The sequence below is a fragment of the Mastomys coucha genome, unplaced genomic scaffold (genome assembly GCF_008632895.1).
Source record: "Mastomys coucha isolate ucsf_1 unplaced genomic scaffold, UCSF_Mcou_1 pScaffold21, whole genome shotgun sequence".
In the NCBI taxonomy this organism is placed as follows: Eukaryota; Metazoa; Chordata; class Mammalia; order Rodentia; family Muridae; genus Mastomys; species Mastomys coucha.
Window position 1 is genome coordinate 16,552,914 of NW_022196904.1, and position 24,875 is coordinate 16,577,788.

Consider the following 24,875-nt stretch of genomic DNA (forward strand, 5'->3'; position numbering starts at 1 on the left):
CCACCCCACCCACCCGCACTGGGGGATCCTAGGCACACTTCGTACTGTAGACCTACTGCTTATGTGGCCAAATAAATACAGAAAACAGGCAGAATGTACCAGTGTGCTGCATACATGGAACCCAGAGTCAACAAGCAGAGAGAAGAGGATGAGGGCCTGAGGCCACAGAGTCAGACTTCTTTCTTTCTTTCTTTCTTTCTTTCTTTCTTTTTTTTTTTTTTCTGAGACAGGGTTTCTCTGTGTAGCCCTGGCTGCCCTGGAACTCACTCAATAGACCAGGCTGGCCTCGAACTCAGAAATCCGCCTGCCTCTGCCTCCCAGGTGTTGGGGTTAAAGGCGTGCTCCACCACCGCCTGGCCCAGAGTTGTTTCTTAAAACACAAACAGATTCTGGAGATGGCTCAGTGGTTAAGAGCACTGGCTGCCCTTCCAGAGGACTTGGGTTCAATTCCCAGCATCCACATGACAGCTCACAACTGTCTGTAATTCCTGTTCCAGGACTTCTGACACCCTCACACAGACATGCAGACAAACACCAATGAATGTAAAATAAAAATAAATTGTATAAAAAATTAGTTTAAAATAAGAACCAAGGCATGGTGGCATATACCTTTAATCCTAGCATTCAGGAGGCAGAGGCAGGCAGATCTCTGGGTGTTCAAAGGCCAGCCTGGTCTGTGTGGCAATTACCCAGCACTACATAGTGAGACCCTGTCTTACAAGAACACAACACAACCACAAAAACAAACAAAAAACCACCAACAGAATATATTATATACATGTATGAAACTATCAAATAACAAAATTAATCTATAAAATAATTGGGGAAAGAAATGAGCAGGCAGGCTGGAGCTCAGGTAGAGCACCTACTCCTCGTAAGCTCTAGGAACTAAGTTTTAACTCTCAGCACTTTTGATAAGAAAGCTAGACACGGGGCTGGTAAGAGGGCTCAGCAAGTAAGAGCAGTGACTGCTCTTCCGAAGGTCCTGAGTTCGGATCCCAGCAACCACATGGTGGTTCACAACCACCTGTAATGAGATCTGACGCCCTCTTCTGGTGCATCTGAAGACAGCTACAGTGTATTACGCAGGAGCGAGTGGGGCCGGAGCGAGCGGGGCCATCCTGAGTTTAATTGCCAGCAGCCACATGCTGGCTCATGGCCATTTATACAGCTACAGTGTACTCATACACATAAAGTAAATAAATAAATCTTTAAAAAAAAAAAGCTAGATATAAGCCAGGCAGTGGTAGCACACGCCTTTAATCCCAGCTCTTGGGAGGCAGAGACAGGCAGATTTCTGAGTTCGAGGCCAGCCTGGTCTACAGCCAGGGCTATACAGAGAAACCCTGTCTCGGGGGAAAAAAAGCTAGACATGGCCACGAGATCCCAGAATCCAGCACTGGGATGGGAAGCAGGGCAGGAATGTAGATGCTGAGCTTGTTGCCTAGCCACCTTAGCTGAAGCCACAAGCTCCCAGCTTAGTATTAGTAAGAGAACACATCACAAGGCAAACAAGTGGAAACCAAAGACATCTGAAGTCCTGCTCTGGTCTCTCTCTCATGCACACACCTAGTAAACAAACAAACAAACAAACAACTCAATAAAAATACACAAAACCCAAGAAGGAGGCAGGCAGGAAGGTAACACCTATCACCTAGGACTTCCGGACAATTCAAGGACCTTTCTAACTGGTTTTCTTTCCCTTCTGGGACTATTCTGGACAATTTTGAGCACATAGAGGATGGAGAGATGGCTTGCTGCTTTTCCACGGGACTGTGCTTGGTTCCCGGCACCCCTGTCAGACAACCCACAGTGCCTGTTACAGCTCCAAAAGATCTGTCGCCTTCTGGCCTCCTTTGGCATTGCAGATGGATCTCTGAGTCTGTGGCCAGCCTAATCTAGAGAGCAAGTTCTAGGGAAGCTAGGGCTACAGAGAAATCATGCATCAAAACAAAACAAAACCTCCTTTACATGCTGAGCAAGTTGGGCAATTTTCTGAGGTAAGAAGGCCAGCTAGGACCAGCCTTAACCTCACATCACATCTTGCCTCTTGATTCCCCCAGCCCCCGCCACCAACCTCAGCCCCTTAGTCACCTCTATTTACCTCTCGGCCCGTGAGTATATGTCGAGCCAGCTTGACTTTGGCAAAGTTGCCTTTCCCGATGGTCCTTAGCAGCCTGTAGTTGCCCACATGGGGTTGTTCCTCAGGGCAGGAAGCGATAGAGTTCCGGCAACGGGCACCCAGGGAACGGCTGGACCAGGATGGCCCTTTGTCCGAAGATCGTCCACTGCCCAAGGTGCCATGCTGTGTGGAGAGAAACATGTGAGCCATCCCTGTTCTTTCCCACTGCAGTGACACCCTGGGGCCAGGGTGGCTCTCTGGAGCTCTGGCCACTGTGCCCCAGAGTCCCTTTGCAAACTTAGGCCAAGGAAAGAGCATCCTTTTAGGTCCTTCTCATTCCACATGGGTCTCCCGCAGGGGCTGCTGCTCCCTCGAGTTCCTTCCTAACACCAAATAAGCCAGGCGTGACACACACTTGGGAGTCGAGGCAGGAGGATCATCCTCCACTACACAGAGTTCCAGCCTGGGCTACAGAGCAAGTTACTCCTCTTGTTTTGATGAGACAGGCTCCTTTGAAGCCCAGGTAGGCTTTGAACTGACTGGGTAGCTGAAAGCAGCCTTAATGCTCCATTTTCTTGGCTCCACCTCTCAATAACTGGGATGATAACTGTGGACCACACTGGGCTCCACATAGTCCCATCTCAAGAAGAACCAATCGCTGGGGAACACTCTCAGTGGTGGGTGGAGCACTTGGCTCCTTGGCACAAGGCTCAGGGTTCTGTCCCCAGTTTCTGTCCCTAGCAGTACACACAATGGGGGCCTCTGAGATGGACCACGGAGGTCTCAGATGTACCTGTCTGCCAGCTCCCTCCTTCTTGCTTCCTAGTCTTGCTAGCACCTCCATACTACATTCCTCTAAACACCACTGACCTCAACCTTCAGTGAGACCCAACACCCTACCCCGGCAAGCATAAATCCCAACACCCTAGCTCATCTGTCAATGCCTCTGGGCCAGCCCCAAGTCTATTTTTCTTGGGGTGGGCTAACGGGCAGGATAGGAAAAGGTCTCAGGTAGCTCAGGATGCCCTCAAACTTACTATGTAGCCGAAGGTAATCTTGAACTCCTGATACCCCAACACTGGCCAACCCAGTGTTGTGATTACAGGCCTGTGTCACACCTGCCCTTCCAGCCCCTCGACTTTACATCCTGTGAACATGTCTCTACTTCATGCCCAGCTGGCCATCTCGACATTTTACAGTGGTCTCCTCAATACCCACGTCCCAGCTTTTCATGGTTTGAAAACGTTACAATGCATTTTAGCAATGTTTTTCCTTTCTTTTTTTTTTTCTTTAGACAGGGCCTTATGCAGCCCAGGCTGGCCTTGAACTTAATATGTAACTGAAGATGGCCTCAAACTCCCTGTCATTAGTCTTCCTCCAGTTCAGCTTGTTGTTAATCTCTTGTGTTTTCCTATTTATTGACGTGTTTATTTAGTTTTAATTTTTTGATACTGAGCCTCACTCTAGAGCCCAAGCTGGGCCAGAACATGTAACAATCCTCCTGCCTCAGCCTCCCAAGGGCTAGAATTACATGTATGTCAGGCTTCATGTCACAGATGAGACAGGATCTCATGTAGCCCAGGCTGGCCCTGAATTCCTGATCCTCCTGCCTCAGCCTCCCAAGTGCAGAAGTGGCAGGCCTTTGTCACTATACCCAGCTTGTACCTAACTTTTACAGTTAACCTCATCAGCTCATGTCTACAGGGAGAGAAACAGAGCTTGGAACGGTCACACCTTGGGAGCTTCTGGGAGGGTCTTAGATCATATTCCAAGGATTGGGGGCACTGTCCTCCCATCACGGTTGCCCCAGATTCTAACAGCAGAACTCTCTATCCAGCCTCAACATGTAGCCCCAGCCACTCTGTCCACCTCCCCGCGAAACACTGTTTCATCCTGACTGCCCGCCTTCCTGACAGTGACACCCACCGGGCCCTGCCATCTCCCACACCATCAACTCCTCTGTTCCTGCCGGCCTGTCCCTCCTCAGCCTCCCCAATGAGGTGACCTGCTCAGGCCCATCTGCCCGGTCCTGATTGGGAACCTCCAGGGACTGGGCCTTCCTTTCTTGGCTGCAGCTCTGAGAGGTCCTGGCTGATCTCCCTCCATGTCCTCCTCATGGCTGGGGGAAAACAGGACACAGGACGGGGAGGAAGTGAGAAGGCTGGACAGTCAGTGAGCCGAGGCCTGGGCTACCAGTGGCAAGGAAGCTCTGCCAGGCCACCCCACAGCAACGACCTGCATTTCACAAGCATGGAAAGCCAGTGTAGCATCGTCCTTATTTTACAGGCGGGGGAAACTGAGGCCTAGAGCTGAGATCTGAATGCAACCATTTTAGCAAGCAGATGTTCCTTATAAGTATCACATTAGAGTGACTCATGCTTCTACACCTGTTTTTGTCTCCTTTTTTTTTGTGTAGTTCTTATATACTAGAGAAATGCTACTCTATTAAGCCACCCCCCAGTCCCTCGCTAGGGGATCCTAGGCAGGGGCTCCACCACTGAGCCACACCCCCAGCCCCTCACTGGGGGATTCTAGGCAGGGGCTCTACCACTGAGCCACGCCTCCAGCCCCTCACTGGGGGATCCTAGGCAGGGGCTCTACCACTGAGCCACGGCCCCAGCCCCTCACTGGGGGATCCTAGGCAGGGGCTCTACCACTGAGCCACGCCCCAGCCCCTCACTTGGGGATTCTAGGCAGGGGCTCTGCCACTGAGCCATGCCCCCAGCCCCTCACTGGGGGATTCTAGGCAGGGGCTCTACCACTGCATTATGTCCCCAGTACCCACTTCTTTTCTGTATATATATGTGTGTGCAGGTATGCTCACCTATGGAGGTCAGAGGTCAGTTTTGGACATTTTCCTCTATTACCCTCCACTGAAACACTCCCTCTACACTGAACCAAGAGACTGCCATGTCAGCTAGACTGAATGGCCACAAGCACCTGGTATCGGCCTATCTCTACTTGCCCCACCCCCACCCACTGCCCACCCCCATCCACTGCTGGGGTTACAGGCATGTTCTGCCATGCCCAGTTTTTACATGGGTGCTGGAATCTGAACCCAGGTCTTCATACTTGCACAGTAAGCACTTTACCCAGTGAGCCATCTCCCCATCCCTCCTCCCAGCCCTAATTTTAATTTGAATTTTGAGATAAAATCTTGAAAACTTGAAATCCTCCTGCCTCGGTTTCCCAAGGAGCTGAACTCACTGATTGTCTCTACCACCCTTGCTTGCCATGCGGCTTTCACTAGAAGGATGATACCATCGGCCAGGTCTTGTACAAACAGGCCCCTCACCTACACTCAGTGCCCAACCGAGCCCAGTGAGGAAGGTCCTGAACACCCACAGCCTACGCAGAAACAAAGGCTGGATAGATAGGAGCCAGCCACATGGACCCAGCTTCCTCACAAGGACGGTGCCCACCAGGCATGTCATCCTAGCTACTTGGGAAGCAGAGGCAATATTAAATTCAGGGTCTATCTGAACAATGGAGTGAGTTCAAGGACAGCCTAGGCAACTCAGTGAGATACTGCCTCAGAGACAAGTAAAAGAACTGAGGAGAACTTGTTAATTAGGGGCTGAGGGTGTGGTTCAGTGGTAGAGCCCCTGCCTAGAATCCCCAGTGAGAGTTTGGGGGTATGGCTCAGTGGTAGAGGCCCCGCCTAGCATGTGGAAAACTCTGGCTTTAACTCTCAGTCCTGTCCTGTGGATATGGTGGGCAGAGCCCTAGACTATGGTACAGCCCCTGGCACAGCCAATAAGTAGGGTAAGATTACCCAAGACTGGTACCCTCACCCCTCACCTGTCCTCGGCTCATGACACTCACACCCCAGCTCCTGTGGGTCCAGCCACAGTGACCATTCTCAAGCCCAGATTTGGAAGGCTTCCCCAAGGCTCAAGCAGGGAAAGTGCTTCAGGCTCCTGAGTGTTCATCCTCCCACATGCTGCCACCACAGCTCATGGCTCAGGGCCCCCAGAGCAGCAGGCAGGTGGTAGAGATGGAAGATAAAGTCTCTGATCCTTGCTGAGTTAGGAGCCTGGAGAAGAACCCCTGTTGGGTGTTGCCAGGGGGCTCCCTCAGGCACAGGAAGGCACTCCACTGAAGGCTGCATGGCTGAGGGACATCTACAAGGGGGTAGCTGGGGCAGGGGACGACAAAACCCCCAGGGGTCAGGGGCAGAAGCTAAAATTGGCCCATACCACCAGCTGGCCCGGATCCCTCTGGATCCCTCCTGACGGACAGACTGGTGCCTGTTGCTAGGGAACACACGGAAGCTGGCCCTGGTCTCTGAAGCTCTAGAAGATGGTGTAGAAGAATGTGACCTTTTGTGTGTGTGTCACACGGTCAGCAGGTAGCAGGGGAGGGGTCTGCAACCTCAGACTGCAGAAAGAGACAGATATCACTCCAGACAAGACAAAAGTTATCTTCAGAGACTGGAGTCAGGGGACAGAACTACCCATCTCAGGACCCCCCACTATACCCCAACAATCTCAGGAATGCAGGGAAGAGGCTCAGAGAGGTGAGGTCACTGGCCTGAGGACATAGGGTAGTGTGATGTGAATCTCAGTTTATTTGAGTAAATAAGGTATCGATAATCACCACATGAGACCTGAAGAAGTCCCTGTCAGGAAGGTGCCCCCATCAACCCACTTACTAGGAAACTGAGGCTGGAGCAGACTCTGGGAGCCTGCCTGACAACTAATGACAGCTGTAGTTGAGAACACACCGCCTTCTGACTCAGATCCACAGTCATGCCAGCAGCTGAAAGCCATGAGCGCCTATGTACCAGCCTTCACCCACATGGTAATTCTTTGTGGGACTCTGGCCGTTACCCCCCACCCCTCCAACACACACATACTTCCCAAGGCTGGAATCAAGCTCAGAGAAGGAGAGCCAATAGCCTGAAGACACAATGCAATCTGGCACATGAAGGCGGCATTCGAACCCAAGACTCAGGAACCATGTACCTCTCTGGCCTGGTTGAAACCTCCAACTTGAAACCTAAGCCAACAGGGGAGAGGGCCAGAGGGGCATTATCCGATATCTACCATATGAATTAGAAACACAGATAAAAGCCTAAGGCTGTACTCAAGAGGTGGATCTCGGTGAATTCAAGGCCAGCCTGGTCTACATAGAGAAACTCTTGTTCAAAAAACAAAAAAAAGTGTGTGGCTGGGCTCTGCGCTGAAGGTGGTGAGAGGGTGGCGTGTGGAGGAACCGACATAAGCGAGAATGAATCGGTGAGCTGACTTTTAGACACCTGGAAAGCTGTCAGAATCATGGGAATGGGAGCAGGGTCCTGCCGCTGGGGGGGGGTTGGAAGGTCCCGGGATGGGAACCAGAGGATCTGGGCTCAGTAAAGTCCCAGATGTCCGGGCTAAAGGCAGGGGGAGGTCAAAGGCATGGGCAGAGTAAAGGGAGCTGGGAAGGCTTAGGGCCTGTGTTGGGCAGGAAGCTGGGGAGGGGGGCTTCCTCCAGAACGCCCAACATCCAGCAAGGAAAGGGGGCTCTGGTGAGCATGGGGTGTGAGGAGGGGGTGAGGAGGTGAGACTGGGGAAGAGTCTCAGGAGGAGGCCGGAGTCAGCCTGGTCTGGGGCCTGGAACCCTAGCCCAGGATGGGAGCCCGCAGGTTGGAAGCCAGGGCTTCCCTTAGAAAGACTGGACGGGTCGCACCACGGGGACCCCAGAGGCGACTAGGATCCAAGGACAGGGCAACCTGGCACAGCTGGGTCAGGCCAGGGAGTGGAGACACCTTGAAGGAAGCGGGCAGGGCCCTGGGCCCAGGTGCCATTTGGCTTCCTGGGGGAGGCAACTCGCAGGAGCCCAGGCGGAGCTGAGGACTGGCCAGGGGGAGCAGGGGGAAGCCAGCACCCCGACCTGGCAAGAGGCTGGGAGGACAGCAGGGCCAGACCGGGTCGGGCCTTGAGGGGGGAGGGGGGAGCCAGGGCTGCGCCTCGGGGAACAGGGGCCCGTGCCATCCGGGAAGAGTCGAGGCCAGGCTGCGGGCGAGCGGGCGAGGTGGGGGGACAGACCGGGCAGCCGAGGAAGGGAGGGGCTGCCGGCGGGCAGGGGAGGGGGCTTCCTGGAGGGAAGAGACCGGGCGGAAGCGCTCTGCAGAGGGACCGGAGAAGGGTCCAAAGACAGGGACGCCCCTAGGGGTCGGGCTGGGCTGGGGCGGTGGGGAGGAGGGAGCAGAGAGGCCTCAAAGTCATGGGAAGCGTCGGTCTGGGCTGCGGAGCCGGGAAAGGAGTCGAGACTGGCGGGGTCAGTGGTCCGGGAGGGCGAGGGGTTGGTTCTATGGCTGGACTCGGGCAGGGTTCCCCAAGGGGCTGGGCCCCACTCACCGTGTCCGAGTTCCGATCGTTGCCCGGGGCCAGCGCCGTCCTCGAAGACATCTTCTCTGGGGTCCCAGGAGGGAAAGGGACAGGGGCGGCCGGGCGGGGGGGGGTGGGGATCCCGGGGTCCCCTCTCTTCCCCTCCCCCCCCAAGCCGACCTGGGGACGCGAGCTCGAAAGCTGGGCGCCGTGGACGCCCGAGTCCTCGCAGAGCGAGAGCGAGAGAGGGCAGGACGGGGGAGGGGAGAAGACACCGAGGGTCCTAGTGGCCCCGTGCAAGGGGAACCCGGGGCGCCATCTGGGCGGCGGGCAGGCGGGAGGGTGCACGGGCGGGGGCCGGGGAGGGGGCTCGGAGCCGGCCCGGGGCGGCGGCGGAGGGAGGCGACCGAGGGGCTGGGGAGGAAGGGACGTCAGGGGGAGGGGCTGGAGGGCGGGGCCGGAGGAGGCTCCGCCCCCGCCGCCGGCTCTTAAAGGCACAGGCCTGGGCCGGCTCCGGGTTCCGGGGGCGGAGGCAGGTCTGGGCGTGCCGGTCTCCAGCAAGTTCTCACAGGAGAATCGGAGTCACGGGCGGAGAGTTGCTGAGGAGAGAGCAGAGGGAGATGCTGAGAGATGGGAAAGGGGACACACAGACACGAGGTGGGAAGAAGCAGAGTCACAAAGAGGGACAGAGAAGCCAAGGACAGAGACAAAAGGACGGACAGAAAGGGGGCAGAGACAGAGAGACACACAAGACGAGACACCCAGAGACTGAGAGACAGAGACACAGATACAAAGACAGGGAGGAGAGAGAATCAGACGCCGAGGAGGAGGGAGGGAACGAAAGAGACAAAGAGAAACTCCAGGACTGGAAGTCTGCCGAGGACAGGAATAAAGGAGAGGCAGCAAGAAAGGGGAGAGAGGGAGAGAAGGAGAGAGGGGGAGAGGGGGAGAGAGAGAGAGAGAGAGAGAGAGAGAGAGAGAGAGAGAGAGAGAGAGAGAGAGAGAGAGAGAGAGAGAGAGAGAGAGAGAAGGGTGTATGCCTCCTGTCATCCCGACCCTCAGAAGGTTGAGATAATGGATTGCTGTGAGTTCGAGACCATATACATACAGCAAGACCCTGTCTCAGAAAAGAAAAGCCAAAATTGAAGCCAGTCCCTGGGGTAAAGTAGGTCAAGGGTTCAAGGACATCCTGAGCTTCAGCCCCGGGTGGGGCGAGGGTAGATAACCGTCAGCCCCGGCTGGTCTCACTTTCCCAGCCTGTACAATGAAGGAGAGCGAACCTCGGTTGCCTCCCTGGCTAGCTGGAAGCCCAAACAGGTGTTGACTTGCCTTGCAGGGGTAAACACACTGGAGGCGGGTGAGGGCTGTGCTGAGAACACACAGTGCCTTGTGTGGTGAAAGGAAGTGCGCGCGCGTGTGTGTAAGAAGTGCATCACCCAGGTCCAGAGCCCACTGTCTTGCTGTCTTAGAAATTCGTGAGCCTCAGTTTCCCATTGTGAAAATTAGATGTTGCAAGGATGGTGGTATCCTGGAAAGGACTGAAGTTCCAGATCATCCTTAACTACATAGTGAATTCAAGACTAGCCTGGTCTACACGAGACCCCATCAGACAGAATGAGAGCCCAAAGAGACAGAAGACAACAGCCATGTGCTAGAACTAGCTCAAGCAAGCTGATTATAGGACTGGCTATTAAGCATGAACATTTTTAAAAGTTAAATTGTGCAGGCTGGAGAGATGGCTCAGCAGTTAAGAGCACTGACTGCTCTTCCAGAGGTCCTGAGTTCAAATCCCAGCAACCACATGGTGGCTCACAACTACCTGTAAAGAGATCTGATGCCCTCTTCTGGTGTGTCTGAAGACAGCTACTTACACATACTACATATAATAATAAATAAATCTTTTTTTAAAAAGTTAAATTGTGCAAGCATGCAAGTAAGCAGTTAGGAACACTGGGTTCAGTTTCCAACGACCCCCACATAGTGGCTCACAACCATCTGTAACTCCAGGTCTAGGGGACCTGACACCCTCTTCTGGCTTCCCCAGTCATTATGTGCATGTACACACACGGGGGGGGGCAGAACCCCCAAAAACATAAAGTAAACATAAAAGCTATAAAAGTAAAGAAAAGGCCCAAGGTAAGAGTGAGTGACAGGGCTGGCATTATTTATTATATTTGAACAATTTGTTAATTTTTGGGAGCAGGACATGTGTGATGGTGAGAGGCCAGGTTTTGTAAGTCAGCTGTCTCCTCTCTCTGTGGGTCCCCAGGATCAAATTTGGGTCACCTGCCTCAAAGGCAAGCAGAGCCTTCACCCCTGGAGCCAACCCTATGCATTAATTGATTTGAGACTGGTTATCATGTGACCCAGGCCTCCTGGAAGTTCTCCTTCTCTTGAGGTCGGCCTTGATCCTCCATCTCTGGGAGGCTGAGTCTGCAGGTGTGAGCACCACACCCAGTTATCCTTCTGGGAGTTGTTTGTTTTTCTTTTGTTTTAACTGGAGAACACAGTCTCCTCCACTACAAATTATGCAGTCAGTTCCACATTGGGGAAATTGAGGGGTCAGCAATTAAGAGAAACCTCGCCCTGAGAAATCCACCTTTTCAATTGCACTAACTCCCCTTCCAGGTAAGTACTTTTTAAGACAGGGTGTCATTCTGTAGCCCAGGCTGACCTTGGACTTCAGGCCAACCTCTTGTCTCAGCTTCCCAAATACTGAATTTATTCATGTGAGACAAACACCTGGTGTGGTCTCACTATGTAGCACAAGCTCACCTCCAACTTTCAATCCTCCTGCCTCAGGCTCACAAGTGCTGGGAATTTGAACACCCCCCTCTCTCTTTCTCTCCCTCCCTCTCCCCCTCTCTGTCTCCTTTTAAAATAGATTTTATTTATTTATTCTGTATATATGAGTACTCTGTAGCTGTCTTCAAACACACCAGAAGAAGGCATCGGATTCTATTACAGATGGTTGTGAGCCACCATGTGGTTATTAGGAATTGAACTTAGGACCCCTGGAAGAGCAGTCAGTGCTCATAACCACTGAGCCATCTCTCCAGCCTAGAACCCTCATCTCCTAACTGCAGTGATTTATTTTTTTCTCAATAATAGTACAGCCAGGTGTAACATAACCCACAGTGCATGTATAGATAAAATGCTTCAAGCCAGGCTGGTAACATTGTCTGGCATCCCAGCATTTGGGAGGCGGAGGCAGACAGATCTCTAAGTTTGAGGCTAGCCTGGTCAGCAGAGTGAGTTTTATTAGGGTAGCCTTGGCCGTATAATGAAACCCTGCTTTAAAATAAACAAATAAAAGTGGTAACTTGAAAATATTAAGGGAAGAACTCTGAGTGTGTTTCTAGGAGGTTTGTAGCTCTAAGGGTTGTTCAGGATAAGATAGGGTCCCTGAGGTGGAATGGTCCGGCTCTGACAGCTGCAGTACTCACATAAACCACGAGGGGGCAGATGGTTACCTTTCTACTCACTCAGGGTCTTTCTGTTCCCCTTTCCAGTGATTCCCAAACTCCGTTTCCAAGGGTGGAGACTGAGGCTTACAACGTGGACGGAGCTTGAAAATGTTACACTTAGTAAAAGGAGCCGGACACAAAAGGTCACACCGTACAACATGGTTGCTATGAAATGTTCAAAAGCAGGAGACTTAGGAACCCTGGATTCCTGAATTCCCGGGACTTTGGAAAGTCGGAGAGGGAGGGCTGCTGGAATCCAAGGGTTTTCTTCAAGGAGGCGGAGATATTCTGGAATCGGAGGCTAGCACTCTCTGCTGCAACCCTGTGAGTGCACAAAGATCCACTAAACCACAAGGCATAAAAGTGTGGACATGGAGCTGGAGAATGGAGAACTAACTCAGCAAGCAGTTAGGAGCGCTGGCTGCTCTTGCAGAGGACCGGGGTTCAATTCTCAGCAACCACAGGGCAGTGGACAACCATCTGTAACTCCAGTTCCAGGAGTCTCAAGTCTCCTTCTAGACGGCTTGGGCACTGCATGCCCGTGACCCTTGTAGTCACTCTCAAACATAAATAAATAAGTAATACACTTTTTTAAAAATGTCAGATTCACTGCACCCACTCTGGAGTGAGGGGGTTGGGGAATCTGTAAAAGAGACAGATATGGACTGGAAAGCAATGTCATGGCAGAGTACATGACTATCGTCCACAAGGCCATGAGTTCAATTCCCCAGCACCCCCCAACACACATATGCAAAGAAGAGCCAGGCATGGTGGCCTACGCCTTCAATCCCAGCACTTGGGAGGAAGGATCTTTGTGAGTTCCAGGCAAGCCTGGACTACACAGTGAGGCCCTCTTTCAAAAGGACAAAAAAGGAGAGAGATACAGTTGAATATATCATCTGATGGAATGTGCTCTGCGGTTATGACACAACACAGCTAGGTCCCCGGGAGCCTGGCTTACAGTGGGGACAGAGGCAGAGGAGTGATAGAATCCTGCTATGAGGCCCTGGCTGTCCTGGAACTCACTCTGTAGACCAGGCTGGCCTCAAACTCAGAGATCCCACCTACCTCAGCCTCCCCAGTGCTGGGATTAAAGGGGTGAGCCACCACTGCTCCACTGGCTGATAGCCAGGGCTATCCATTGGTTCCCCGGGTCCAGCCTCTGGGGCCAGGGGAGTTTTGTTTGAATCCTGTCCCCCAGCAGAGGATATGAGAGGGACACATGCTCCCTTGAGACCCTATCCACACCTCCATGACTCCAGAGCTCAGCTGCGGGCCCCTGTCCAGCTCAGGGTGTCTCCCCTGGGTACACAGGATGATGTTGTTACCTTGGGAGGCGTGAAAAGCAGGCAGGAGGGCGGGCAGATTCCGGCAAAGCTGGGGGGGGGGTAAGGGCGGGGACAAGGGTCTGTGGCCCTTGTCACAGCAGGGCCTAACCACAGCCTGGCCTAGAAGGGCAGACAGATAATGGGGCCTTCCAGCCCCTGGCCCCAGAGAGGGAGGGGCTTCCTGACAGGAAATTGTCCTCCTCCAACCCCCCCCCCCAGATCCAAGCTCTCAGCAGTCCTGGCCCAAGTAGTCTGGGGACTGGACAGCAAGAGGGGACAGAAGGACAGGCACAGACAGAAGGTGAGTGTCGGGGTGAAGAATGCATGCCCCCAACTTCTTCCAAAGATGGGACACCTCATCAGAACCCAGACCCCTGGAGGCAGGAGGGCTGGGTGAGCAGAGGCAGGCTGAAGGCTGGGTATGGTGAGTGCTGTGGAGAAGGCGGACGGCAGGCGGGACCTGGGGGGCTCTGGAGTTCCAGAGAGGTAGGAAGGACTAGAGGTAGAGATCTGGAGACCACTCATGGCAGAAGGAGACAGGGGATGTTAGGTTTAATGCACTCTGACACTCTGATGCTGGATGGGGGACATCCATGGAACGGGCATCCAGTGCCTGGCTGCCTCCAGTGAGGAGGGTTGCAGTAACCAGAAAGCCCAGCTACAGGCTCCTCATACCTGCAGGGCCAGGGCTAGGGAGGGGAGGCTGAGGCAGGAGGCTGGCCAGTTGGAACAAGCTTGGACTAGGGATTGAGACTCTGTCTCCATAGATAGATAGATAGATAGATAGATAGATAGATAGATAGATAGATAGATTGGAAAGAAGGAAGGGTTGTCAAGATGGCTCAGCAGGTAGACACTTGCGGCCCGAGGATCTGGATCCCATCCCTGAGACCCACAAGGCAGAGAGGACTGACTATTGCAATTTCACATCTGACCTCCACATAAAGACCATGGCACGCGTGCCCACACACAAAATTAATTAATTAATCTAATTAAATAAAGGGAGAGAGAGTGAGCAAGCGAGGATAGGATAGGATATAGAGGCTGCCCCGGCTGGTGATGCTGCTGTCAGAGTCAAGCTTAAGGATGCTTAACCTAAAACGATCAGTTTCCGAATATGACTTTTTAAAAAAAGAATAATAATAATAATAAATTTTTTCAGCTGGGCAGTGGTGGCACACACCTCTAATCCCAGCTCTCAAGAGGCAGAGGCGAGTGGATCTATGAGTTCAGAGCTAGCCCGGTCTACAGAGTGAGTTGCAGAACATCGAAGGCTACAGGAGAAATTCTGTGTAGAGAAACTAAGAAAAAAAAAAAAAAACTTTCCCACAGGGTCTCATGTTGCTCAGGTTGGCCACAAATTTCCATACGCCCAAGTTTGGTATTGGCGCTCTGGTCTTGCCCTCCCTCGCCAGAGTGCGTGGATTATAGGCCTGCACCGCTGCTGGGGTGAGAATTCAGGGTTTCTTGCAAGCCAGACAAGCACTCTACCAACTGAGCCACATCCCTGCCTTGGCTTTTGATGTTTTGATCTCACGTGACTCAGGTTGACCTCCGGAGTTGCCAGGATTAAAGGCAAAATCTTCCCATTCGGTGATTGTCTGTACACAGGGTCTCACTGTGAAACCTGGATTTCAAGAATCTCAAAAGCACGTAGTCCTCCGGCCCCAGTCTCCCGGGGACTGGGATTAAGGGAGGCTGAGCCACCACACCCGGCTCCATGCTGGGGACTTGAGGGTGTCAGGAATTCTGAGGAGGAGGGTTTGGGGAAAGGCTGGCAGCGAGGAAGAGGAGGAGGGGCCGGCAGAGGGAAACGCTGGTGGCCTAGACATCCTGCAGAAGCGGGAGGCTGGGGGCTTGCGCTAGGCTCGGAAGTGAGTCAGGGGCCTGGGCACCGGGAGGCAGCGGAGGGCGTTGGAGAGGGCAGGATGTTGGAGCCAGGTTGCAGAGGGAGGTGTCGGAGCCAGGAAGGGGAAGGGGGGGGCGAGGTTTGGGGTAAATGCTGCTGCCAGTTCGGGAGTGTGCTGGGAATATGCTGGGAACAGTTTGATGGGTCCCAGAGCCAGCTCTGGGAGTGGGGGTTAGACCGGTTGAGTGGGTGGCAGATAAAGTCTGGGCAGGATTAGATTCGGTTGGATCCAGCAGTTTCGGGGATGGGAGTAGTCTGTGGGGATACTAGAACCGTTGCTGGGACGGAGGGTGGGAGGGAGGGAGGAAAGAAGGGAGAGAACCAATTTCTTTACTGTTCGTTTGTTTGTTTGTGTGTGTGCGCGCGGCTTGGCCTCACATGCCACAGTGCGCAGGTAGAAGTCAGAAAACAGCCTCTGTAGTTCGTTCAGACCTTCTACTTCATGGGTCCTAGTGATGAAACTCAGGTTGTCAAGCTTGGTGGCAAGTGCCTCTATCCACTGAGCCACCTGCCATCCTCTCCCCCTCCCCCTACTCCCCAGCCATTTTTAGGTGAGGCACGGGAAGCCTTCCAGAAAAGGGAAGACTAATAAATCGGTATGTGCATAGTGTGTGTGTGTATGTGCATGGGGTGTGTGTGTGGGGGGGAATGTGTGCATCGATTTTATACCTCCATGGGGGCTCCAAGCAGAGCGTCACTATGGTGACTGCCTCATTGGGGGTAGGGGACAGAGGAGACTAGAGGGAGGTTGACAACAGTATGTCTTAGAAACAGAAGGACTAAGAAGCTACAATGGAGCTTTAGAGCCTGGAAGCCTGGAAGCTGCCCCTCCCCCAGCCATCTCTCTCTCTCTCTCTCTCTCTCTCTCCAAGGAGTCTTGTCCATGGGTCCATGCCTCCCCAGTCACCCCCTCACATACTTGCTCAGTTCAAAACCACCTATGGGTCTATCCCATGGGGGAGAAAAGATGGACATCTCACGGTTTATTTAGCCTATTTTGTCTGGAATACTACGCAGCCCTTAAACCAAGTGAACCACACCCGGTGTGGCTATGCATCCATAAAGATCACAAGTTCGTGACCTAAGCAAAGGGAAAGGGACACCTTGAATGGCTGAAAACCACTCCCTCTTCTTCATTGTAATTTTATCTTATGTGTGCGCACGTTCTTCCTACATGTAAGTCTGTACACCACTTGCATGCCTGGTGCTCAAAGAGGCCAGAACAGGGCCGTTGGGTCCCCTGGGGCTGGAGTTTCAGAGGGTTGTGAGCTGCCATGTGGGTGGTGGGAATCGAACCCAGGCTCTCAGCTAGTGCTCTTGGCCACTGCGCTGCCTCTGCAGCCTCCGGCTTTGTTGTTTTGTGAGACAAGTCTTACTCTGAATCCCGGGGACATCCAGCGTTGCCCTGGCTGGCTTTCACCTGAGGGTGACCCTCTCTCCTCTCGGCCTCCTAATCTCTGAGATCATATATGAGAGTTATTGCACTGGAACATTAATTTTGTTTTTAATACTTTTCTAAACATTTGGTGGGCAAAGGTAGTTACTTGCCGCTAAGCTCGCTGACCTGAGTCAGACCCACATTAGAAGGTGAGAACTGACGGCCACACTTGTCCTTTGAGTTCTACATGAGCACTGTGGCATTCCGGTGACTGCGTTCACACACACACACACACTACTGATAAAATGATGACACGAGGCTGAGCCATACCTCAGTGGTGGAACACGGGCCCAGCATTCACCAGGCCCCTGAGTCCTATACACAATATGGAAAATAAGGTAACACGAAGTGCCTCTATGGCTCACCAGTGCCCTTGGGAAACAATCCAAGTCCCTTGTCACAGAGTTCAGGTCCTGTGCGGCCTGCTCCTCATGACCTCCTCCCCCCAAGGAATGGCCTGTCTGCCTCCTTCCTTCCTTTACTTCCTGTTAGCACCCATTCCAGAGTGCCTGAGCTATGCTCCGCGCCAGGGACACAGGCGTGAATGACACAGGCCCGGCCCTGCCCTTGCCAGGCTCTCAGTCCGGATGCAGATCTGTCCCCAGACAGAGACAGTCACAGAGAGAACTCAGGGATCCCAAGGGTTATAAAAGACTCACCAGTCAGGGGGACTTCCTGGAGGAGGCAGCTTTGGGACTGAGATCCAAAGCGTGGAGAGCTGGCTCCATGTGAGGAGACAAGCAGACATGATACCCAGAGAAAAGGAACCAAAAGAGTTAGTAGTTCCAGTGAGGTGTATGGCTGGCAGACCCCTGGGCTATGATGGATGGTGGGGGTAGCCTGAACATTGCACCAAGGGCTATGGGGACCTATAGAAAGTTTGGCCAGGCAGTGGTGGCGCACACCTTCAATCCCAGCACTTGGGAGGCAGAGGCAGGCGGATTTCTGAGTTCAAGGCCAGCCAGGGCTATACAGAGAAACCCTGTTTTGAAAAACCAAAAGAAGAAGAGGAGGAGGAGGAGGAGGAGGAGGAGGAAGAAGAAAGTTCGGGAGAGGGAGGATCAGGTTGCTGTTGTGTGAAGTCTTCAAAGCTGAGCTACAAGATCCAAGAAGCTGAAGGGGCATGGTGGTGCACTGCTGTAATCCAGGAAGTGGAGACAGGAGGATTGGGAGTTCCAGGCTAGCCTCGACTAAATGAATTCTGCCTCAGAAATGAAAAGAACCTTACAGCTGTAGTCACTCACACCTAGGAGACTGAGGGAGGAGGACCACCTCAAGTTTGAGGTCATCCTAAGGTACATAGAGTTTCAGGCCAGTCTGTACTACAGTCTGAAAAACACCAGAGTTTGGGGCAGAGAAATGGTTATGGGTTCCAGCTGCGACGTGGACATAAGGAGGGATAAAGGACCAGAGAGGGAGACTCAGAGATGGACAGGACTTTGGGATGGTGTGAACCCTGTGAGGGCAGAGCCTGGTATAACTTAGTCACAGCTGTATTCCCACTGCCTGCAGAGTGGATCTCGAGGCCTAGCAAGTTTCTTACTTTTGACAGTGTTGAGAGTATCACATTCAGAGCCTTCTCCATACTGGACAGGTGCTTAACCACTGAGCCACGCCCGCAGCCCCCATTGGGGGATTCTAGGCAGGTCCTTAACCACGAGCCACGCCCCCGGCCCCCATTGGGGGATTCTAGCAGGTCCTTAACCACTGAGTCACGCCCCCAGCCCCCATTGGGGGATTCTAGGCAGGTCCTTAACCACGAGCCACGCCCCCAGCCCCCATTGGGGGATTCTAGGCAGGTCCTTTACCACTGAGACACTCCCCCAGCTCCTCACTGGGGATTCTCGGCAGTCAGGGGCTCTACCAACTGAGCCAAACCTCCATTATATTTTTAGTTTCGCTCATAATTGTTTATTCGTTTGTTTGTTTGTTTTGAAATTGAGTTTCATCTAGTCTTGCTGGCCTGCAATTCACTATGTAGACCATGCTGCTGAACAGGTGTAAATACTCCTGTTTCTCTCTCCTGAGTGCTGGGATTATAGGGCTATGTTGCCACACACATCCCTTTTGTCCTAATATTATCAGTGTGTGTGTATGTATGTGTGTGTGTGTGTGTGTGTGTGTGTGTGTGAGAGAGAGAGAGAGAGAGAGAGAGAGAGAGAGAGAGAGAGAGAGAGAGAAACAGAGACAGAGAGACAGAGAGATTGTGTGTGTGAGAGAAAGAAAGGCATATAGTTTAGTTCAAGCTGGCTTTAAAAAAGTAACAGGGGACGGTTAGTGCTTAGAGGCGCTCAGTGTTTGACATACCGTCGTAGGCTTTCCTACGACACAGCTTCTAACAAATCTAAGCCATCTCAAGCCTCCTGGCAACAGGATTGTTTACCTTTACACCAAGAACGTTGGGAAAGCGCCTAAATCCGCACGTGGTATGTGCCCAGGCAGACTGCGAGGGGTTCGTGCTGTGAGACCCAAAGTCCTTATGAGATCGTCTAAGACTAAGAAGCACATCGGCAGGGCCTATGAGGGTCCCATGGACGTCAAGTGTGTCTGCGACAGGAGCAAGCAGGCTTTCCTTATTGGGGAGCAGAAAATCCTTGTGAAAGTATTGAGGGTGCCGGGCGGTGGTGGCGCACGCCTTTAATCCCAGCCCTTGGGAGGCAGAGGCAGGTGGATTTCTGAGTTCGAGGCCAGCCTGGTCTACAGAGTGAGTTCCAGGACAGCCAGAGCTATATAGAGAAACCCTGTCTAGAAAAACAAAAACAAAACAAAACAAAACAAAACAAAACAAAACAAAAAACAAAACAAAAAAAAAAAAAAAAAAAAAAAAAAAAAAAAAAAAAAAAAAAAAGAAAAAGAAAAATGAAAGAAAGAAAGAAGGTATTGGAGGTACAAGCACAGAGTCAGAAAGCAAAAGAAATATGCAACTTTTTTAAGTAATAAAAATCAAGACTTGGTCAAAAAAAAAACAAAAACAAAAACAAACAAACAAACAAACAAAAACCTAAACAGTGTAGCCAAGGCTGGGTAATCCTCCTGCCTCCAGCTCCCCAGTGCTGGGATTGCAGAGGGTTACTGCCACAACCAGCTTTGTCTGACTGTTTTGAGATTCAATACCATCCCTTGTTTACCTGAAGCGAGCTCTCAATTCCCCTGCCTCAGCACCATATGCTGGAATTTAGGGTGTGCCAGGATGCCTGGTTTGTAGCCTCTAATGTTTCAAAGTGTGGGACCTGTGCCTGGCACCTTCTATTCCAAGTCCTCAGCACACAGGGACAATGTCACTAACATCACCTCGGTCATTATTTTTCTTCAGGTGCCAGCCTGTCAAAAATGCCAATCCTGAAGAGCCTGGGGGTGGGAGACCCTAAGGTGCCGCGAGCAGGGACTCTGCCCCTGCGATCCTCTCGAAACCCCTTTGAAGACACTCCAACGCTGGAAGAAGAGGATGGGGAGCTAGGGACACTGCCCAATGGGACATCGTGCCGCCGGCGGGCCACGCTGGAGAAGCTGGCTGGGCTGGCCCCCTTCCGGCTGGGCTGGACCCCGGGCAGGCGGGCAGGCAGCCCCGGGGACGGGCAAGTCCGCTCTTTCTTGGGCCGTGTGCTGGGACCGGGGATACGGAGGAGCTCAGCAGATTTCGGCCTCCTAAACCGGCTTCAGGGGTTCCGAAGCCATGGCGACGAGGAGCCAGCTGGGGAAGCCGCTCGAAGACTGGCTTTCCTGAGACTCGGGCGTGGGCCCAAGCCCCGGCGGGCATCCCTGGCGGAGAGGCTGGTACCTGCAGGCGAGGCAGCCCCTGAGCCCCCACCCAAAGTCCCGGAGCCTCCCAAAATAAAGGAACCACTATCGGGTGAGTGGGGACCCCTGATGCAGATTCGGGGTGGGGGGTGCCTCGCCTCACCGTTGTATCTATCAACCCTGGGGGATTGTGTCTCGATAAGTCTCATGTATGTGCGCGCGTGCGCACACACACATACACACACACACACACACACACAGATGAGCGCACATTCCCCAACACACATACAATAGTGATAAGAATTTTATTAAGAAATCACATAAGCAAAGGGAGAAAGGGAGAGAAAAGAAAAGAAAGAAAAGGGGCCGGCTGATGGAGATACTTAACCCGCTTGGTCTGATGACCTGAGTTTGATCTAGTGGTAGGAGGAGAGAATTGACTCTCCAGGTTGACTTCTGACTCCTACGTGTGTGTGTGCGCACACACACACACACACACTCACACAAAGTGTTAACAGTAACTGCAAAGGCCATTGTCACTCTGTCATGTCTTACACTCAATGAAACTGCAGCTAGCATGCACCCCATGATCCTGAACTCAGTGCAGGTCGGGTTCGTTCCCACCCCAGACTCTAACAGCCGGGCCCTGAGCAGAGCTCAGCCCTACCCCCACCCTAGTCGGAGCTCAGGCTGCACAGCTCCATCCTCATCCCCGCCGCTTTTCTGAACCTCACGTCCAGGTTTGCTTTTCAAAAACACCCGCCACTCAGCCACTCAGGCAACCCGCAGGGGACCGTTCCGTGCCTCTTCCCAGCTTTGGCTGGCTGTCGGGCATCTGGGCACCTTAAATTTTCAGAAATTCGTCCTCTGGATCTTCCGTCCTTGTGTGGGATTATCCTTGTGACTCCTCTCATTCCTCGCTCTGTCTGTCTCTGTCCGTCTGTCTGCCTGTCTGTCTCTGGAGGAGAGCAGTCGGACAACTTGTAAGAGTCAATTTTCTCTTTCCACTGTGTAAATCCAGGGGGAGAGGTGGCAAGTGCCTTTACCTGTTGCACTATCTCACTGACCCTCAATGTTCTGTTCTTAGAGGACACGAATCTTTGGGTTAGGATCTATGCCCTTGACTTCTAAAACGAGTGTATTTCCAACTGAGGTCACATGTGGAATCCTGGAACGCTGGAAGCCATAGCTTTGCTAAGGGGCACAGCCATCCTTAATCCCCACCCCCTCTCCATCCTCAACCCCAATCCCATGTTATACCCCAATGCTTCTTCAGCATCTCTTCCTGACTTGTCATCACCACGTTGTTCTTAATTCCTGGGGCCCGGGAGACAGCTTAGCTGGGAAAGCCAGGAAACCTGAATTCCATCTCCGGAATCCAGGGGAAAACAAGGTTTGGAAAGATGGCTCAGCCATTAAAGGATAGGCTGCAACCAAAAATATAAAGATAGGAATTCAATTATCTTTCTTTCTTTTTTGTTTTGTTTTGTTTTGTTTTTCTAGAAAGGGTTTCTCTGTGTAGCCCTGTCTATCCTGGAACTCACTCTATAGACCAGGCTATCTTCAAATTCCACCTACCTCTACCTCCTGAGTGCTGCAATTAAAGGCTTGCACCACCACTGCCCAGCCCTTTCTGCAATACAGGAGAGTGAATCTATGGCTTTCTACCCTTTTGTGTTTGGGGATTTTGTTCACCACCACCACCACCACCACCACCACCACCACCACCACCATCATCATCATCATCATCAGCTGAGCTTGGCACTATGCACCCACCACATATATACAGTGCCCCCAGAGGCCAAAAGAGGGCATTGGCTCCCCTAGAACTGAAGTTTCAGACAGTTGTGAGGACCATCCAGGTGCTGGGAACTGAACCTGAGTCTTCATCAAGAGCAGCCAGTGCTTTTAACTCCAGTGGTCTCTCCTGTTTGGTTTCTGAGAAGGTCTCACTGTGTAGCTCTGGCTGGCCTGGAGCTCACACTGTGGATGAGGCTAGCCTTCTGCTCAGGGGTGATCTTCCTACCTCTGCCTCCCGAGTCGTGGGATTACTGGTGTGTACCACCACACTTGGCTCCTTTTTGTATTGTTTTCACAATTTGAGACAGAGTCTCACAAAGTAGCCCAGGCTGGCCTTGAATTTAGGTTCCCTCCTGCCTCGGCCTCCCCAGTAGACAGGATTACGTATCTGCTCCCATGGGACCTGGCTTTCTTGTTCAGCCTGCAAATCCCACTGGCAAGCTCATTCTACTGCTAAAATGTCTCCAGCCGCTCTGCCTTCTCCCCAGCCTCCCCCAAACTCCGTTCTACTCCCCAGCCCTGTGCCAATACCCCCTTCGTTTCAGCCCCACCCCCACTCATGCATCAGAGTCAGGGGACCTTCCTGGAGCCTCTTCTGTCCTCTGATGCCCTCCACATCCTGGACAGAGGCTATTTCAGCTCAGTCTCCCTGGGGACTGGGAGGGCACTGCAGAGAGGTGAGGAGGGGGTGACTGGAGCCCCCGCCTTCTGGAAACGGATGGGCAGAAATAGCCCAGCTCAGGAAATAGCTCCTCTGCCAGGGAGGAAGTGGGGGGGGTGTTGAGGGTAACTCTTGGCCAACGGGACCCTCCTCCCTCTTGGCCTCTACCTAAGTCCTCTCAAACCTATGCCTCCCCTTCCTACAGTGAGTCTCATCTTTGTAGAGTGTGACCTTGCCCTCACAGCTATCTTACACTGAAGACCCCATTTCCACTCAGTATAGAGTATTCCCTGCCCAGCCTGTCCCTTGCCCCTCTTCTATGGCTCTATTTTTCTTTTTATTTTTATTTTTACTTTCTCTCACTTCCCTCCCCGACAAGCCACACCTGAGACCCTTCTGTGCGTCCCAGCCCCTTCCTCCACCCCAGTGTGTTTTCCCTTCTTGTGGCCAAACACTCCTCCATCCCGGGCCACTTCTGTCACTGTTCCCCTAACTCCCTCACCTCCTGCTTCCTCCCTGGGCAGCTCAGCCTAGCCTGGGGCTCAGGACACAAGCCTGGAACTCAAGGCAGTCCTCCTGCCTCGGCCTCCCAAGTGCTAGGATGACAGATTCGACAACACACCATCCATCCAACTTTACCCAGTGCCTCTTCTCACTTCGTGTCACTTGCTGTTCTTGTGGTCTCTGGCCCCCAGGCAGGTTCATCTCCAAAATCCTTGGCCTCAGTCCTCCATCTTCTCCCTTCCGACTTCGACTTCTCTCATGTTAGCTACTCACTTCTGGGAACGCTCACTCTTTGTTGTTAATTTATTTTTGAGACAGAGACTTGTATTTCCTAGAACGGCCTCGAACTTGCTATGTACCCAAGATAGACTTTGGCTTCTTTATTTTCCTGCATCCACCTCCCCAGAGCTGGGATTGTAGGCAGCCCCCTTCCTTCCTCCTTCCCTGCCTCCCTCTCCCCACTGTGCATGTGCGGGCACGCGGGCACGCGCGCGCTTGTGTACGTGCTGTACGTACCACCGCACATACATACGTGGAGGTCAGAGGAAATCTTTTAGGAATCAGTTCTACCATGTGGGTCCTGGGAATGGAGATGGAACTCGGGTCGTTAAGCTTGATAGCTTGCACTTTCGTCCACTGAACTATCTCACTTGCCTGTTTGTTTGTTGGTTTGTTGTGACACGTCCTCAACTCTGTATCCCAGGCTGGTCTCTTAGTGCAGTTGCTGAGGTCAAAGGCAAGCGTCACCCTCACTCTCTCATTTTGGAGGGAACTAGTGGATCTGTCCCAAGTCCTGACACCCTCTCATTTTGGATGGCAAGCCCTGACTCTTTCCTCATCCCCCGCTCCTCACTTTGCGGGTACTGGGGTATGTGCCGCGCTTCCCAACACCCTTTCTCTTCACCCCCCACTGCACAGTGCTGGAGATCCTGGGCCTGATCCAGAGGCGCGAGCTGGCGCGAGCGGACGAGCACATCCTGGAGCTGGAGGCGGAGGCGCCGGCGGCGGAGACCGAGGCGGGCGCGGGGCGGCGCGCGCGGGACGTGGCGCTGCTGTACGAGGCGCTGCAGCGCGAGCTCTGGGCGCTGGTGCGCGAGGCGCTGGCCGCCCCGGGGCCCGGCACAGGCGCGGTGGCGCAGCTGGGTCTCGTGCTGCTGCAGGAGGAGGCGGCGGACGCGCGCCGCGGCCCCGGGGCGGCCCGCAAGCTGCGCGCGCACTGGGCCGAGGCGGTGGCGCGCGCGGCGCGCGAACGGCTGGAAGAGGCGGCGGCGCCGGGCGCGCGCGGGGCGCTGGCCGGGCAGCTGGAGGCGCTGCGCGCGCGCCTGCTGGAGGACGTGGCCGCAGTGCGCGGTCGCCTGGCGCCCGCCTACCCTGCGGGGCTGCGCGCCGGGGCCGTCTACCTGCGCGGCTACCACGAGGCACTGGCCGAGTGGCTCGGGGCGGCCGCGCGCCGCAGGCTCCCGCTGGCGGATCGCTACGCGCTGCTGCACTGGCACAATCATGTGTACCCCAGGTGAGCCTGGGGCTCCCCGAGCCGCGCGCACCTTAAACCCAGGCACCTTGTTCAAGATATTGAATTTAGGGGATAGGGTCT

At 53.3% G+C, this 24,875-nt stretch overlaps 2 protein-coding genes and 2 pseudogenes across 3 annotated transcripts in view; 2 read left to right on the plus strand and 2 right to left on the minus strand.

Moving 5' to 3' along the window:
* Window positions 1-8,861, minus strand: part of Mark4 (microtubule affinity regulating kinase 4) — a 34,548-nt gene extending 25,687 nt beyond the window's left edge. For both annotated transcript variants that reach the window (XM_031385560.1, XM_031385562.1), the window contains exons 1-2: window positions 8,467-8,861; window positions 2,105-2,305 (exon numbers count right to left, since the gene is read on the minus strand). In XM_031385560.1, the coding sequence (XP_031241420.1) occupies window positions 2,105-2,305; window positions 8,467-8,517 (252 nt within the window). In that variant the 5' untranslated portion in view covers window positions 8,518-8,861. The remainder of the gene's footprint in view (window positions 1-2,104; window positions 2,306-8,466) is intronic.
* A 2,073-nt stretch (window positions 8,862-10,934) lies between these two features.
* Window positions 10,935-11,072, minus strand: LOC116104427 (annotated as a pseudogene).
* Window positions 11,073-13,344: 2,272 nt separating this feature from the next.
* Exoc3l2 (exocyst complex component 3 like 2) overlaps window positions 13,345-24,875 on the plus strand; it is a 31,765-nt gene continuing 20,234 nt past the window's right edge. Inside the window, exons 1-3 of the mRNA XM_031385563.1 lie at window positions 13,345-13,532; window positions 19,892-20,428; window positions 24,200-24,794. Coding sequence (XP_031241423.1) covers window positions 19,909-20,428; window positions 24,200-24,794 — 1,115 coding nt within the window. The 5' untranslated portion in view covers window positions 13,345-13,532; window positions 19,892-19,908. The remainder of the gene's footprint in view (window positions 13,533-19,891; window positions 20,429-24,199; window positions 24,795-24,875) is intronic.
* On the plus strand, window positions 13,653-19,757 carry LOC116100296 (annotated as a pseudogene).